The sequence below is a fragment of the Barbus barbus genome, assembly GCF_936440315.1.
Source record: "Barbus barbus genome assembly, chromosome: 6".
In the NCBI taxonomy this organism is placed as follows: domain Eukaryota; kingdom Metazoa; phylum Chordata; class Actinopteri; order Cypriniformes; family Cyprinidae; genus Barbus; species Barbus barbus.
The window spans coordinates 27,001,582-27,016,760 of NC_136734.1; the positions used below are offsets into that span (position 1 = coordinate 27,001,582).

Below are 15,179 nucleotides of genomic sequence, written 5' to 3' on the forward strand. Positions count from 1 at the left end.
TAAATGTATACCGGATATATATCAAAACACTGAAAAAGTATTACTGCAACAAAACACATCACTGCTCAAATTAATCAATAATAACAATTAAAAAAACACAGACAAAGTTTATCACTTTGTACTATTTATTTAATATAAAATTGCATTTGACACCAGATTTTCATGATGAATTCGTGGCATTTTTTTTACCCCTTCTATCCCACATTGGCTTCATGCACAAATGGCACCAACTGACATGAATATGTAATACAGTTTTGCATATTTGTGACTGCACCTAGACTCCTCATTAGAGCATATTTGTTAATTTTCTGACACATTTATTGTAATTTTCTTTCTTTTGTTAGTTTTTTGTTGTTGTTGTTGAACAATGCTATTAATGGGCTAAACGCACTTAAACAAAATTGTAAAAGTAAAACTTATAGAGAAAAGAAATGGCATAATGAAGTGACCCACAAAACCCCAGTGGTTGACCAGCTCCATGCTGGTGTTTCGCTGGAATTAGTGCTATACTATGTGAGAAACGAGAGAGAGAGAGAGAGCAGTGTAAAGCATGAAGTCATTATTGCATACAAGCACTGAACTGATTGCAGGCCTTCGCATCGCTCAAGAGTACATTGTCAGCTGCAGCCACTGTGAAGAGACAGAGTTTATTTTATAATTCCATATTACAGAACATTTTATCCTCAGTAAATTTGATATACTAATTTTAAGAGAATGTCAACATTTTCTTACCTCCTGAACATTGACCTTGATTGTGCCATCATTGTCTTTGTCAAGAGTCTTGAAGGCACCTGGTGTAAACATATGATATGAGTCAATGTTTTAATGCTTCATTCAAGAATAATTCCATTTATTCTGTACAAATTTACTGACACAAAACTAAAAGGCTTAAAATCAAATTTTTCCAACGCTTTTAAAAGATAGTTTATACATATACACTACGCAAACACACTTTAACTTTCAGATCCAAAGAGACATCCCAGAGTCTAAAACAACAATTTATTTAAACTGTGCTTAAAAACATCTAACTCCAATATTACTGGGGATTTTAGACCTCATAAATTTGATATCTTTAATTGACATACTCAAAGAATTGACAAAACAAGAGAAAGTTCCCCAAGCCTGCAGGGGGAGCAATAAGTAATTGAATTGAGTAAATTTGACAAAATACCCAAAACACAATTATACAAATGACAAAATTCCTCACAGCTGCCCTTAAAAATTCATGAAAATGGATTAACGAACTATGTTTTCTTTCTTGTTTTCACGTGTTCCAATAGCCTTTAGGTTAACAGACAGTTTTGATACTTGCTATGGACCTTTTTCACATTTCCGTGTTTCTCAGCAGCGGAAGTCATCATAGTTGGGTTAACTTGAAGAGCAGTGAATGGGAGAGTACCACAAATATATTTTTTGCATTCCCATTTGCTCAAATAGCAAAAGAATTTCATGACTTTCAATAAAAGTAAAAAAATTGAGAGAGACTGATAACGGCAGTCAGAAGAGTGAACAATGTCAAATTTACCGTCCCTCCCATAGACACTGCATTAGAAACACCCACGCATTAGCACCATTAACTAGTTTTTTTTCGTAATTTGATACAAAGATGAGAAATTATAGTGTTATAAATGTACATACATTAAAAAAATAAAAAATTCAAGGATTTACAATGCTGATGACCGTTAAGTGTGTCAATAAGGATCCATTGCTAGTCCGAGACATGTGGCATTGGAGGCGGGGGGATTCTCATTTTAGAAAGCATTTTATTGGAAAAACACTTGTAGTGCTTGTGTGTGTGCAAGCTGAGTCATCATTCAACTCTAGCTGTACACTAGCACATGGCTTCAAAGCAGACGCTGACTAAAGGGCACAAAACTTATATAAAGTGTCTGCATAGCTTAAGAGTGAACATTAAGTTAACACTGTAGCTGTCATTTTATTAAATGGCTACTACACTGCCATCTTTTAGATTAAAGAAAACAAGATAGAAGTCAGAGTATACATTTCCAGATCCTGTTACTCCCTTATTGCCTCTGCATTTTCTTTCCTCACTCTACTTTATTTGTACTCAAGAAAGAAACTAAATTCACTCTGCTAAAACTATAAACAAAATATTTTTTCTTGTATTAAAACTTTCTAGAATCAACTTACGACACATGGCATCAAGTCTCACAAGGCAGCCAATGTAATTGTCAAAATCCATGTTTCCACTCTCATCGCTATACCGGCGAATAATCATCTGAAAGAGCTGCTCATTCAAAGGGAAACCTGTCAGAGTTACAAAAGACAGAAAATGATTTAGAGGATGAACAAAGTTCAAATGTGACCACCACAATGCACATATAATTAATTGTCAACCTGCTTTGTATTATTACAATGTCATATGTAAACAAATACTGTGTACACTTTCTCCATGTTACTTATACCCAGATCTCCTGTCTTATATTTCAGCTAAAGTCTGCAGACTTTTGACAGTTCCAGGACTACTGTTAAAACTACATTTTTGTATCACCACCCATGATTGTGCATTGTGGGTGTTCTAGTTTCTCGAATTTTTGGGGAAAAGAGAACACCACAGCTCTTCCTGTGTTTTTTCTAGTCATATGGCATCATTTCTACAGCATAGACAGCCAATTTATATTAAAAGTCCATCCTGTCAGCGCAGCGGTGAATTACTAGTGTTGTTCAGAGCCCAGTTCCCACATAGGGACTAATATTGTCAAAGATCTTTTTTCACCAATCAATTCTCGTGCTATCTTACTAAGACCTTTATGTCTTAAATATACATACTGATCCCCTAAAGAATGCATTATTTGAGATGTATTAATGTCGCCAGTACAGATGGTGATAATGTGATGCACAATGGGTGTTTACCTGCAGCTCTAAAGGCAGCTGGAAGCTCATCCGCTCCAATAGTTCCCGAGCGATCCCTGTCATAACTCTTATAAACTCCCTACAAAACAGACAGCTTATTTTGTTAACTGGGTTATCTTGATGTCTCACTGTTTCAGTCATTAATCTACTTAATACAGAGTTTCTGTTGTACAGTCATAGCAAAACATGTAACTCTTTAATCAGCAATATGAATAGACCAAAACACAGCAACTAACAAATACACAGCTTGGTAAATCAAAGTCTACATGTAAATCACACAAAAGCAAATCTTCCAGCTGTGGTGTTACATCTTTTACTCACCTGCCATTTCTTGATGCTGTTCCAGAGGTGTTTAAACTCATGGAAGCCCAGTTTACCTGTGCTGTCACTCTGAAGCATAGGGTCAAGATCAAACAATCTTAACATCAGCCTCAAAGACTTATGGTAATAGTCAATACTGGATATTCATTAGTTAATTTATGTTACATTTGATGTCACTTAATATTTATCTTTCATACAGTACATTATAATGTTGTGTTGCCTAAATTCACTCGTAGCATCTAAAACAGGATGTCTTCAAACTTCCAGGTAGTTCTATGCAGGACGCTGGTCCTTTAGACACCTCTGATCTAAAATAACAGATTTTGTGTTTTATTTAAATTATACAGCCATTTACAGGTTATCCGCCATGGCAATATTTATCGCCTTATCGGTATTCACCAGAATTGTTGTAATAGATTTTCTACTAAAATCACTGTGAAAAATGCAAACTCCATCTTTGTTGGTTTGTATTAGAACAAGTGTTCAGATCAAATGAGGCAGGATACATCCATGACAGCCACCATACTTCTACATGACTCGATAGTAAAGCCATCTGTCTTCAGATCACCATCTGCAATAACACAAAGGGCAGAGAGAATCAGCATCATATAGCAGAAGACATCAGGCTACACACACACATACACACATATACCACTCACGTTTGGAAATGATTTTGTTGAGGATATTCATCAGTTCATTGGGGCTTACTTCCATGTCCTGAAACCAAAGGAAATGTTTATGATAGCCAGTGTTTAATGTACATATTGGTGTATATATGAATATCTGTTTGTCTAATACTAACATCTCCAGCGAGCTGCTGGAACACTCTGCGGAACTGCTTCTCTTCTTCAGACTCATTGGCCTCAGCATAAGCCAACGGTCTGCGGGGTGGGGGCTAGGGAGGGATGGCAATAATATCAGCATCTCACATACACATCATTTTCTCTCCACACATAAAAAAATCCACTGAATTTATAAGCACATTCCTAATGCAAATATTCTTAATGTTGCAAGAACTCTCGATCACTCATATTTTGACTAAGCAATCCAGTGACTCTCTAGCTGACATAATGTGCTCTACTCCAGGGGTTCCCAAACTTTTCCATTCCACGACCCACTTAGACAAGTATAATCTATTTCAACACCCACCAAAATATTTGAGATCAAAAAATTATTGACATTACTTTAAGCTTAATCATAATTAAAAGCATAATATGGCAGAAATGAAGTATTTAAGTAAAATAACCATGTTATTTTATAGTACCACTGTAAAATTTTACTACTAATATTTACGTTTTAATTTCTTCATTTACAGACGTTAATGAGTCTTGAAATATGTTTATGAAATATGTCCATAAAACCTCGAAATGTGCTCACTCCGGTGCGGCTATGAACTGTAATCCACGCTGCGAGTGTTGTTAAAAGCAGAAAATGCATTCACAACCCAAAACCTGTTTTTTGGGGGGGGTTTTTAGCAAAGCATAAGAAGTGAAGCAGAATTACCTCAAACAGTTAGGAGATTTTAAATAAACACTTAAACATTTTAAATAAACACTTAAAACCGAAATGACCAAATTTACTTAAGCCAGAAATTTACTTTTGCGATGTTAAATAAATGTTCTCTTCAAAAGATCTTTTAACTTTGGCACATTTTTTTTCTCTCTATATAGTGATATGGCATGAAAATAATAGGAAATTTAGCAAATTCTGTTATGCTAGCATGTGGACATGTTTCTATAGTGTTACAATTAACCCCGCATTTGTGCCCCGCTCAACCCGTACATGTGAATTGCTTTTTACAGACTGTTTATGGATTAAATGCATATGAAGGAACGAAAACAACTAACTCTTTACATCGCTCGGAAAGATACAGCACGAGTTCAAACAGACGATACAAATGCATGAACAAACATACCTGAAACTGAAAATTTTTCCGCAACATTTGAATTTCCCGGTGTATGCAATCTCATGCAGAACACAGCGCAGTGAAGTGAGCGAGTTTCTTCTCATTAATAATGTGGACTGAGCATTTTAATAATGAACCGTCGCTGAGACTCTCACTGTTATTACAACTCGTGCGCGCCCGCACTTCAAAATACGCAACGCATGTTTTAAATCCTGGCCTTTGCGTATCGAAAATCGCATTGAGCAATATCGCAATTCGTAATTAATCTTTGTATAACGTCCAGCCCTAGGAACTGTGTGTGTGTGTCATTTAGCTGCCACCAGCTTTGTGCGACCCACCTTGTCCCACTCTGCGACCCACAGTTTGAAAACCCCTGCTCTACTCTACAGCATCTTTAAGATACAGACATTACTTCCATGAATGCTTAGCAGTTTGCTTTATTTATTGAAACATCAAAAAAGTAAAAAAAAAGACACAATATTAAGTATTTAGCTATAGCTATTTTTAATAGGTGATTACAAAGTGATCATAAATGCATTCTCAATTTGTCTATTGAGACAATTTCATTGTTTAATCATTATTTCTATAACCGTAATTGGTAAATTGTATATCTAATAATAATAATAATAATATGTATTTTAATATAACGTATTTTGTATCATTTATCTACATTTTTTATTTTAAAAATAGATTATTTTTTTAATTGATTATATATTTACATGCTGATAACTGATTTGTTTGATTGATTTTTAAATTCATTTATCAATATAAAATTTAATTGAGTAAATAAATATCCCAAATGATTACTGAGTGGCAAAACTATGGGCCCATATATTTCTGTCCATTAATTATTCATTTTTCAAAGAATTCAAAGAAAAAAGGGAATTCTGCAGCAATAATGGAGATAAATTATGTTGACATTGGCTCTTTTTGGCTTTTTGAAACGGGTCAGAGATGACTGACAACAAGCATCAGACACACGTATGTATAACACGACACTGAGAGCTCCTGTTACTCACAGGATCTGAAGGCACAAACTGGCCAGGGTCAATATTGCTGTGGAAACAAGACAAGCAAAGTTATGCATTCATATCAACTTCACATACACAAGAAGTCACAGCTGTATAAGTACACTCTGGTTTAATATTAACAACTCATGAATAAACACATATAGCACCACTACAACTAGTGGTCAACCGATATACCAGCCAATATTTAGCATTTTTCAAATATCAGCCGGTAAGTTTGTCTGTTTGGCCGATATGTTTGAGACATTTATTTTGACGGTGCTGAGAATGGCTGCTCCTGAGCTCACAGCGCTCACGTTCTCTCTTTTCATTGTTTGCCCTCATCGTTTAACAGTTCTGTCTAATATGGATATAAGTCTGTCTAGTCCACACTATGCTGCGCATTATTTGCCCACTATCATATTCATGTTATTTTCACTGTGTGCTTGTACATAAAATGAGTGTTGCCTTTGGCTTTAGTTGAAAAAGAAAAAACAAAAAGGATTACCAATGCACACAAACTTTCCAGATTACCTGCCTTGCTGGTTACAGTGTTTACTTCCTTTTTATTTATAAATCTTTTATTATTTCTTTATTTGTGAAGAATACTGTAATAGGAATACAAAATCAAAAAGTTATCTAAAGTATAAATGTTTATTTTAAACATTAATTTTTTTTATTTTCAAATTATTCAATTAATTATGCCCCGCAGAATAAATCCAGGAAATGCCTATTGCTGCAGGTGAATAAATAGAAGATTTAACTGCTTTCATTGATTCAACGTGACTAATAAACACACAACTATGGCAATATATGGTTTATCTGATTTCTTATGATTATAATTTTCATTATAAACTAAATCTATAATGCAACGCTAATCAACATAGCCTTTATCACCGTTTAGAATACTATGACATAATATGTTGTGTGCCTTATTCTGTGTAAGAAGCCACATCATCTCACAGAAGGATTTATTTCAAACACTCGACTGACATTATGAAGTGAGTTTGGAGTAAAAACATGTTCTTAAATGTGGTATTTTCACGTGCTTTAAGATAGAGCAGCATTTACTACACAGAGCCATAGTTCACTGAGAAGCTACGCAAACAGCTGTCATTATCACAAAGGATTTCTTCAATTTCATAATCGTACGATTATATCGTCTGCGATTTTTTTGCATAGCTTGTCAGAGAACTACGGCTCTGTGTAGTGAATGCTGCTCCATCTGAAAGCAGGTGATGGACATTTACTCCTAATCACAGAACCAGCTTTACTGACAAGATGTGCATGACAATTGCATTCGATCAATCGTGCAGCCCAATGGCAGTATGATATAAACTGGCTTATGTACTGAAGAAGAAAGAGAAAGAGTCTGTAGTGAAATATTGCCTCACCTGACTACATCAATAATGCCTCCAATAAGTTTCTTAGCAAGAAACATCTTGTGGCACAAATGGTTCAGTCACTACCTAAAAGGAAGAAGAGAGATAGAACTGTTATACAACACACACACACATATATATACACAGTGGAAATCAAAATTAGACCTATATACAATTTTCTAAATTTCAAGGTCATTGCTATCCTAACAGGAGCAGAAGGGCTGTTTTTTTGTTAGCATATTTTGAAGTACAGTATAAAACACCTAGGCTACATAAGATATTTAAAAAAGAACTCTGATCAAAATTAGAGAACACTTACAGATACCTCCAAGTTATTGGTGCTAATCTGGTACCTGGTGCTAATTTCCTTAATTATATGAGAAACCGTATTTAACTGGCAGCATTCCTCTAATTTTCACTGAGTTTGCAAGATTGCAGGCTGCTCTAAGGTGACTGAAACTCTGTGGCAGGATGTTGTGTAGGTGAAGGCCAAAGGGATGACCCTATCAGTCATTGCAAGAGAATCTGGTCATTCCAAATCTGTGATTTCTCAAATATTGCAGCTTCACAGTGACTAATTAATTCAAGTCCCCCAAAAAGGCTGGTCGTCCACGTAAGACAAATGCATGAGGGAACAGGATAATGCAGAGACTCTCAGTAGGCAATCGGTTCAACACTGCAGCTGGAATTGCTCGCCAGTTGAACGATGAACAGGGTAAGGATCTGTTTAAGAGAAGTCGGACTAAAAGTGCACTCTGCAGTGAAAAGCCACTCATCAGCAGAAAGAATTAAAAAGCTAAGCTCACCTTTGCTGAGGAGCATCTTGTGTGGATAAAGGAGAACTGGTCCAAGGTTCGTTCACTTTAGTGATGAGAGCCAGTTTAATTTATTTGGGTCAGATGAGATACATTATATTCATTGTCAAAGAAGTCAGTGAAAGCTGGAGGAGGAAGTGTCATGCTTTGGGGAATGTTTTCTCATACAGCTACATGGCAGAGTGAATGCAACTATTTATCAGAATCTCCTGCGGCAACATGCATTTCCTTTCCTGCAAGCATCTAACAATTAGCCTGCAATTTTCATGCAAGACAATGCTCCCTGTTAAACTACAAAACGAGTAAAGCAGTTCCTTGAAGCCAAGAACATTGAAATAATGAAATGGCGGGCCCAGAGTCCTGATCTAAACCTGATTAAAATGATCTGGCAACAAAGGAATGGCTAAGATACCCTAGCTACCAAACTATGAAAGAGAGTGGAAGAGGAGTGGACCAAGATCACACCGGCGCAGTGTGATGTCCTGGTGGCTGCAGAATCAGATGTGCTATTCAAAGAAAGGGCCTCTACACTTCCTACTAATTTTTGGCAGCTGTAACTCTCCAAAATTTTAGTTGTAATCTTCTTTTGTGCTACAGCAGTTACTGTTCTCTAATTGTGATCACTGTGTTTTCCACAAAATAAAGTTTTTCGTTTAAATGCCTTGGTTATATTGTAAAACATGTTAGTAGAATAGTGGTATACCTACCGCTAATATTCCTTTAAATTTTGAGTGATGAAGATTAACAGTATTTCTGAGAAAATTTATGGGACTTATGGATTGTTCTCTAATTTTGATCTCTGCATATATATATATATATATATATATATATATATATATATATATATATATATATATATATATATATATATATATATATATATATATATGTGTGTGTGTTTGTGTGTGTGTGTATACTATAGTCACCAACTGCACTAAACCAACCTTAAATCAATGAATACACATTATTAATAGCAACACAATCAATATTAAAATGCCACGTGTTTTGAAAGGTTTCATTCTAAATGTGAGCACACTGAGGCTTGCGAATGTCAATCATCTGAGTGTTGACTCAATGCGGACACACCTACTACAAATATGTCGCCCATCCATCCACCACCCACTAATTAAACCGCAGAAGAAAAAAACTCATACAGTTTCAAAGCGAAGCACATATATACTGGCATTAAAATACTCTTAGATATCCGTTTGCAACAGATTGAGTGTAGTTTATGGGTAATTCAGGGGCGTTTTCAACTTTTCATATCGAACTATTCGGCGTATCTTTTGTCGGCAAAAATCTTCTCCAGATAACAGCATTTGTTAGTCCTCTTAAAAAATGGTTGGCATTCAAGTAATAATCTGAGCAATCAATCAAGCATGAACGTATTATTAGATGCTTAACTAAATTTGGATGCGAGTAAAAAATGCTAACACGCTAAACCAGCTAACTTACCCGTCATAAATCCGCATTAAACAAGGAAAAATCGTACGTAACATGAATTTTCCGGACAATATTTTTGCTACTACACGTGTAAAGATATATTTTATCTCGCTGTTCAATTCGTGGAAGGATTAAACTCACCAGTTAGCAGCGGAAGGTATTGTAAACTGTCGTCTGTCACACGTCAGTGAGTGCATCTGACGGGATACGCGGATTCCCAACTAAGTTACGCAAACGGCGTAACCACCAACCCCCATAAGAACGATATGCACGGAGTAGAAAAAGAACTGCCCATATTTCCAAGAATTTTAGGAAGGGAAGACTTAACACCTGAGCGACGAGTTCTAGTTTGCATGTCAGACAGGTACAGGATTATACAAATGTGTGTAAAATAATAATAATACTACAACAGCGCATAAATACAGCAATTTATTCATGTTGCAAAACAGCCATTTATTATCTTTTCGCTAAAATGGTCAATGTAGATCTGTTTGTACAAGATGCAGACCTTTATGCTGAAAGAGTACAAATATTTCAAAGACTGTAGCGAACATGCCACCCAGTAAGGTATCTATATCCTTACAGACACTAATCATCTGCATGTACAATAATATATTGTAGACACTTATGTATTGTATTGCATTTTCACACTTTGCTTAGAGGGTGTAAACATGTATGACCTGTTTGTCTGGTTCAAAGTTAAGGCAAGTCTCTGAATGGGTTACTTCTTGCCAAGCAACAAATTGGCCCGGATGACTTTGGGAACGAGGCGAATGGTAAGAGAGACTCTGGTGCTACGGGGCAGCATGTCCCCCACCTGAGCCCCTGTTGATGAGAGATTCATCACATGCTCTGACAATATATCCTCACAAACTCCCTGAATACCATGCAGATAAAGCTTGTACATGTCATCCTGGAGAATCAGCAGACTTCTTCGTTGTACCAACAGTGATAGCATGTAGCGGCTTTCTTCTGTTTGAGGAATTTCAGACTGCAAGGAGAGGAGGATAATTTTAAGAGACTGGTGCGCTTGTGTTTGATTGTTTACCTGAGTTTGTCTGCTGCTACCTGAGTCTGACAAAGAGGCTTGTAGAAATCCAGAAGTGTATGAGAACCCAGACTGATAGTTGTTACTGTGGGGTGATACAGTGGTCCATCCACATGAGCCTGAGAAAGGGGGAAAGAAGGTTAATATGAAAATAGGGTGTTAAAAATTATAACTACAGGAAATTAAAATGTAATGCTCTCTCTCTTTACCATAATTCCCTCCCCAGGCTTGTATTCATTTACAAGCACATGATTAGCGGTCTTTCCAGCAAAAGCTCCAAGAGCCGATATTTTCTCTGTGTACTTTAGAAGCCAATCAGGGAGTTTCTCAGCTAGCATTCCTTTGGGATTTGGCAATCCACCTGGGAAAAATAAATAAATCAATCAATGTTTTTTAATATCCCCTCCAGCACAGCTACTTACACCGAACTCTTGTTAAAGTGAGAAGTTGTGAATCTATATCAAGAATTAATGAGCTACAAGAACACAGGCCCAGAACACATAGCTTCTAACAAATAATTTGTGAAGAAATATTTCCAGTAGACATGAACAGGCAAACATTTTGATGCCATCAAATAGAGTATATTAGACAGCAGGGATTAACCCTATAAAGTATACTGTATCATATTTTATAGATTATCAACATGATCGAACCTTTGCTGTAGACGTAAAAGGCCCTTCAGCAGAATTCTAAAAAAAGTCCAAATTTTTATTTTATAAATTTTATTTTATTGCTGAGAAATCTTTGATCATTTTTATAAAGTAAACATAAGCATGACTTTTATATTGTTCATAATACTCCAAAATGAACATTTATAAGTCATATTACTAGTAGCCATAAAAGCCTGACATCAAATATGAGACAAAACATTAAAGGGATAGTTCACCCAAAAACGAAAATTCTGTCATAAATCACTCACCCGTGTGTCGTTTCAAACCCGTAAGACCTTCATTCATCTTTGGAACACAAATTAATACATCTTTATTGAAATCCGAGAGCTTTCTATCCCTGAATAGACAGCAACACAACTACCACATTCAAGACCCAGAAAGGTAGTAGGGACACGACACGTTCATGAGAGTACCACGATACAGAAACCGTCATTCTTACATAGAACGCCGATGTGCTTCGCCTTATTTCCACGCAGAAGTATGCACACGCATGTGTTGTGGTACTCTTGTGAATGCGCATCAAACACTGACACGCAAGGGGAAAAAATTATTGAATAAAGTTATTTTTGTTTGTTTTTTGCTTAAAAAAAGTATTCTCGTAGCTTCATTAAGGTTAAACCACTGATGTCACATGTATTATTTTAACGATGTCCTTACTACCTTTCTGGGCCTCGAACATGGTAGATGCATTGTGGTCTATGCAGGGTCAGAAAGCTCTTGGATTTCATCAGAAATATCTTAATTTGTCTTCCAAAGATGAACGAAGGTCTTATGGATTTGGAATGTCATGAGGGTGAATAATTAATGACAATTTTTATTTTTGGGTGAACTATCCCTTTAAACTGTATTATTATCATTGAACTAAAAGTTCAATAAACTGTTCTATTGGAAAAAGAAAAAAAAATGGACTATATCAGACTTCACATGGTTAATCTGCATTGATTACTTGATAATATGTCAAATATAGCCTGTTACTGACCCCAGTTCTGTAGCCTCCTCCCTGACAACTGTGTCCACTTGGGCTTGGGAGCTCTGTAAACCTTACAAAAGAGACACAGGCCAGTGTATAAAGCACTGCCCACATGTTATGTAGGTGTAGATCAGGGTTCCTCAAATCTTGCTCTGGAGGGTCAATGCACTGCAGAGTTTAGTGAAGACATTGATTAGCATGCTCAGGTGTGCTTGATTACGGTTAGAGCTAAACTCTGCAAGAAATTGGATTTCGTGGGCCAGATTTGAGGATTCCTGGTGTAGATAGTAGCATTACAGGCAAGCCGGGCCATTTAGAAGTCCTACCTGCTGCAACAGATACTCCTCCTCAGCCTCCGTTATAAAATTTGGAACATAATAAATAGTTGGAGGAGCCTAAATATAAAACATGTCATTAAAAACAATAATATGCGTTCATTCAAAAATTTAAATGATAAATCTCAAAACTTACCTCCTTCACAATGTACTTTTCCAGTTCAGCAGAAATGTTACATGGATTTGCCATCGTTGTCATTTTGTGAGTATTTAACCATCACAGATTTATTGGCAATGCAAGAAACTGGCTGTCATGACACTCGCGAGTCTCTAAGCAAGCATTCTATCTCTAATACTTAATTTAAAAAGTCCTTCATTAATATTTACAGTAGCATCTAAGTTTTAAATCACTGAACTGTTACTGATTGAGTAGGATTGTTCACTGACGTGTTTCACATGAAGTGGTTTCCTCGTGTCCTCTAGTAACTCGTGACTCAACGTCGCCGTCAACAGGCTTGGAGCGGAAGTGTACATTCACAGAGGGCGCTGTGACCATTGAAATGAATCGTCAGACTATGATGTGCAGGGAGTACACGAATGCCTCCAAAAGACCGAAGTAAAAAAATATTTATTTACCAAATCAAATACATTTATTTATAATATTAGATGTTTTCCTTGTAAGTGAAGTCGTAAATCGATCATAAAATAGGCTACCTGCGTTTGTGGTTCTGACTATAGGGACTACCTCCCTCCCCCGTTCCAGCTGAAATACCCCCTCCTTCTCTATCTCTTTTTTTCTCTCTATCCCGTCTTTTTCTTCCAACTCCCAATTTGAGCCTGCAGCGCTGCAGCTCTGGTTTCCATGGCAACGCAGAGCAAGAGCCACATCTTGAATCAGCCATGGTTTCCTTCATTAATAGTTATTGATCAAGTGTGATAATGCTAACAACATCAACTCAGGAGCACAGTGCGGGACTGCATTCGCCTTCATCGCTCTTGACCACTGGAAACAGAGAAAGAAACAGCCCAGCGTGGAAGTGTTGATACTGGCCACTGCAGTGTGTTGCATAAAAAGAGCAGCACCAACAACTGTGAAGCACAACATGAAAATGTGAAGCATAATAAACAACATGCACTTTTTAAATGTATATTTAATGTATACTCCTGCAAAATAACACGGTGTCAGTGATTTGATGTTTTAACTGATGGGGTTGCCAGATATGCTTCTCAGTGCTTCATGCATCATCAAATGCTTACAGTGTACAACTCTTCTGATGCTATGAATCATTCTGACACAAGCAGCTTGAGTGAGTGTTGTAATGTGTATTTACCTGGTTGTAGTGTTGCGGTTTTTGGGGAGTTTGGGTTGCCAAGGTTACGCAGAAATAGTGATGAAATCGTGACAGGAATGCACCTGTGTTCTGACACACTCTTCTCAAAGCCATGCTCCACACAAACTTGTCGCCTTGACAACATGATTTAATGATGAGATCCTCCCCTACAACTATCTTTGAAAAACAGACACCTCTATAGGAGAAAGCAGCCAACAGTAATCTCACAGATTACTTCAGTACATCCTTCTCCTATGATTATACGAGACACTGTTCTGCCATTTCAAAAGGGCAAGGCTGGATTGCATTGCGCACAAACAGTCGACATTCATGCAATTCTGATGACCTTGAATGCTGATGACACAGCATCACGTTTGTAACTAAACAGTCCAGATGAAACTGGAGTGCTCATGGCACCATTGTGTAATGTTCTAATTATTTATAATCTGTTATCATTATGGTCTTATGCACTGTGCTTTACATATTTAACTGTATTGCATAAATAATCACAAATATCTATACTAATAGAGATTTTGAGCTTTGAAGATGCTGCACTGAGGTTGCTGCTGCATTTTACATATCACTTGATATCCTGTGACTATAATGAAGTAATGTCATGAAATAGTGACATGTTCAGTGTTGCCTTAATGTTTTGTACTGCTAATAATCTTGTTTTAATTTATCAATATATGCAGTACAGGCAATATACTGGACCTTCTGTGTAAGCATATTAAATCTTGGACAGTAGTGAATTTAAAAGCTGCTACAATGCAGACAGCACATTGAATGAAGGCGAGAACGCGAGGGCATGGACAAGTGATCATCCCTATGTCATATTCCCTTCAAAGGCATCACCTTTCAGAGCTTTGGAGGGTTGAACATACATTTTAAAATCATCATGTTTTGAACCTGCAACAATATCTTGCGCTGTAAAAGAGATTGATAGAGAGAGACATAAAAAGACTGGATAAGAAATGGTTTTGGAATCAACATGATTTTTTTGCTGCTGTTTCCAAAAATCTTTACAAAAAATAAAAATCTTAACACAGATACGTAGAATTTACAACAAACAAACACACAAAAATACATATGCAGAATGAAAAGCATCAGCATCTTGACACATAACCAATTAACCA

General features: G+C 36.6%; 2 protein-coding genes across 2 annotated transcripts; both read right to left on the reverse strand.

The window, feature by feature from the left end:
* Window positions 1-89: 89 nt before the first annotated feature.
* capns1a (calpain, small subunit 1 a) lies at window positions 90-10,020 on the reverse strand. Its single transcript, XM_079420075.1, has 11 exons — window positions 9,890-10,020; window positions 7,503-7,577; window positions 6,121-6,157; window positions 3,998-4,090; window positions 3,855-3,912; window positions 3,702-3,766; window positions 3,196-3,264; window positions 2,875-2,953; window positions 2,152-2,268; window positions 733-791; window positions 90-630 (listed from the first exon to the last, which is right to left on the reverse strand). The coding sequence occupies exons 2-11, from the start codon at window positions 7,547-7,549 to the stop codon at window positions 604-606; spliced, it is 651 nt and encodes a 216-aa protein (XP_079276201.1). The 5' UTR covers window positions 7,550-7,577; window positions 9,890-10,020; the 3' UTR covers window positions 90-603.
* Window positions 10,021-10,159: 139 nt separating this feature from the next.
* LOC306871867 (alpha-ketoglutarate-dependent dioxygenase alkB homolog 6-like) lies at window positions 10,160-13,214 on the reverse strand. Its single transcript, XM_079420076.1, has 6 exons — window positions 12,909-13,214; window positions 12,764-12,832; window positions 12,447-12,507; window positions 11,006-11,157; window positions 10,817-10,915; window positions 10,160-10,739 (listed from the first exon to the last, which is right to left on the reverse strand). Exons 1-6 carry the CDS (start codon window positions 12,969-12,971, stop codon window positions 10,470-10,472), a joined length of 714 nt encoding a protein of 237 aa, XP_079276202.1. The 5' UTR covers window positions 12,972-13,214; the 3' UTR covers window positions 10,160-10,469.
* Window positions 13,215-15,179: the final 1,965 nt, after the last annotated feature.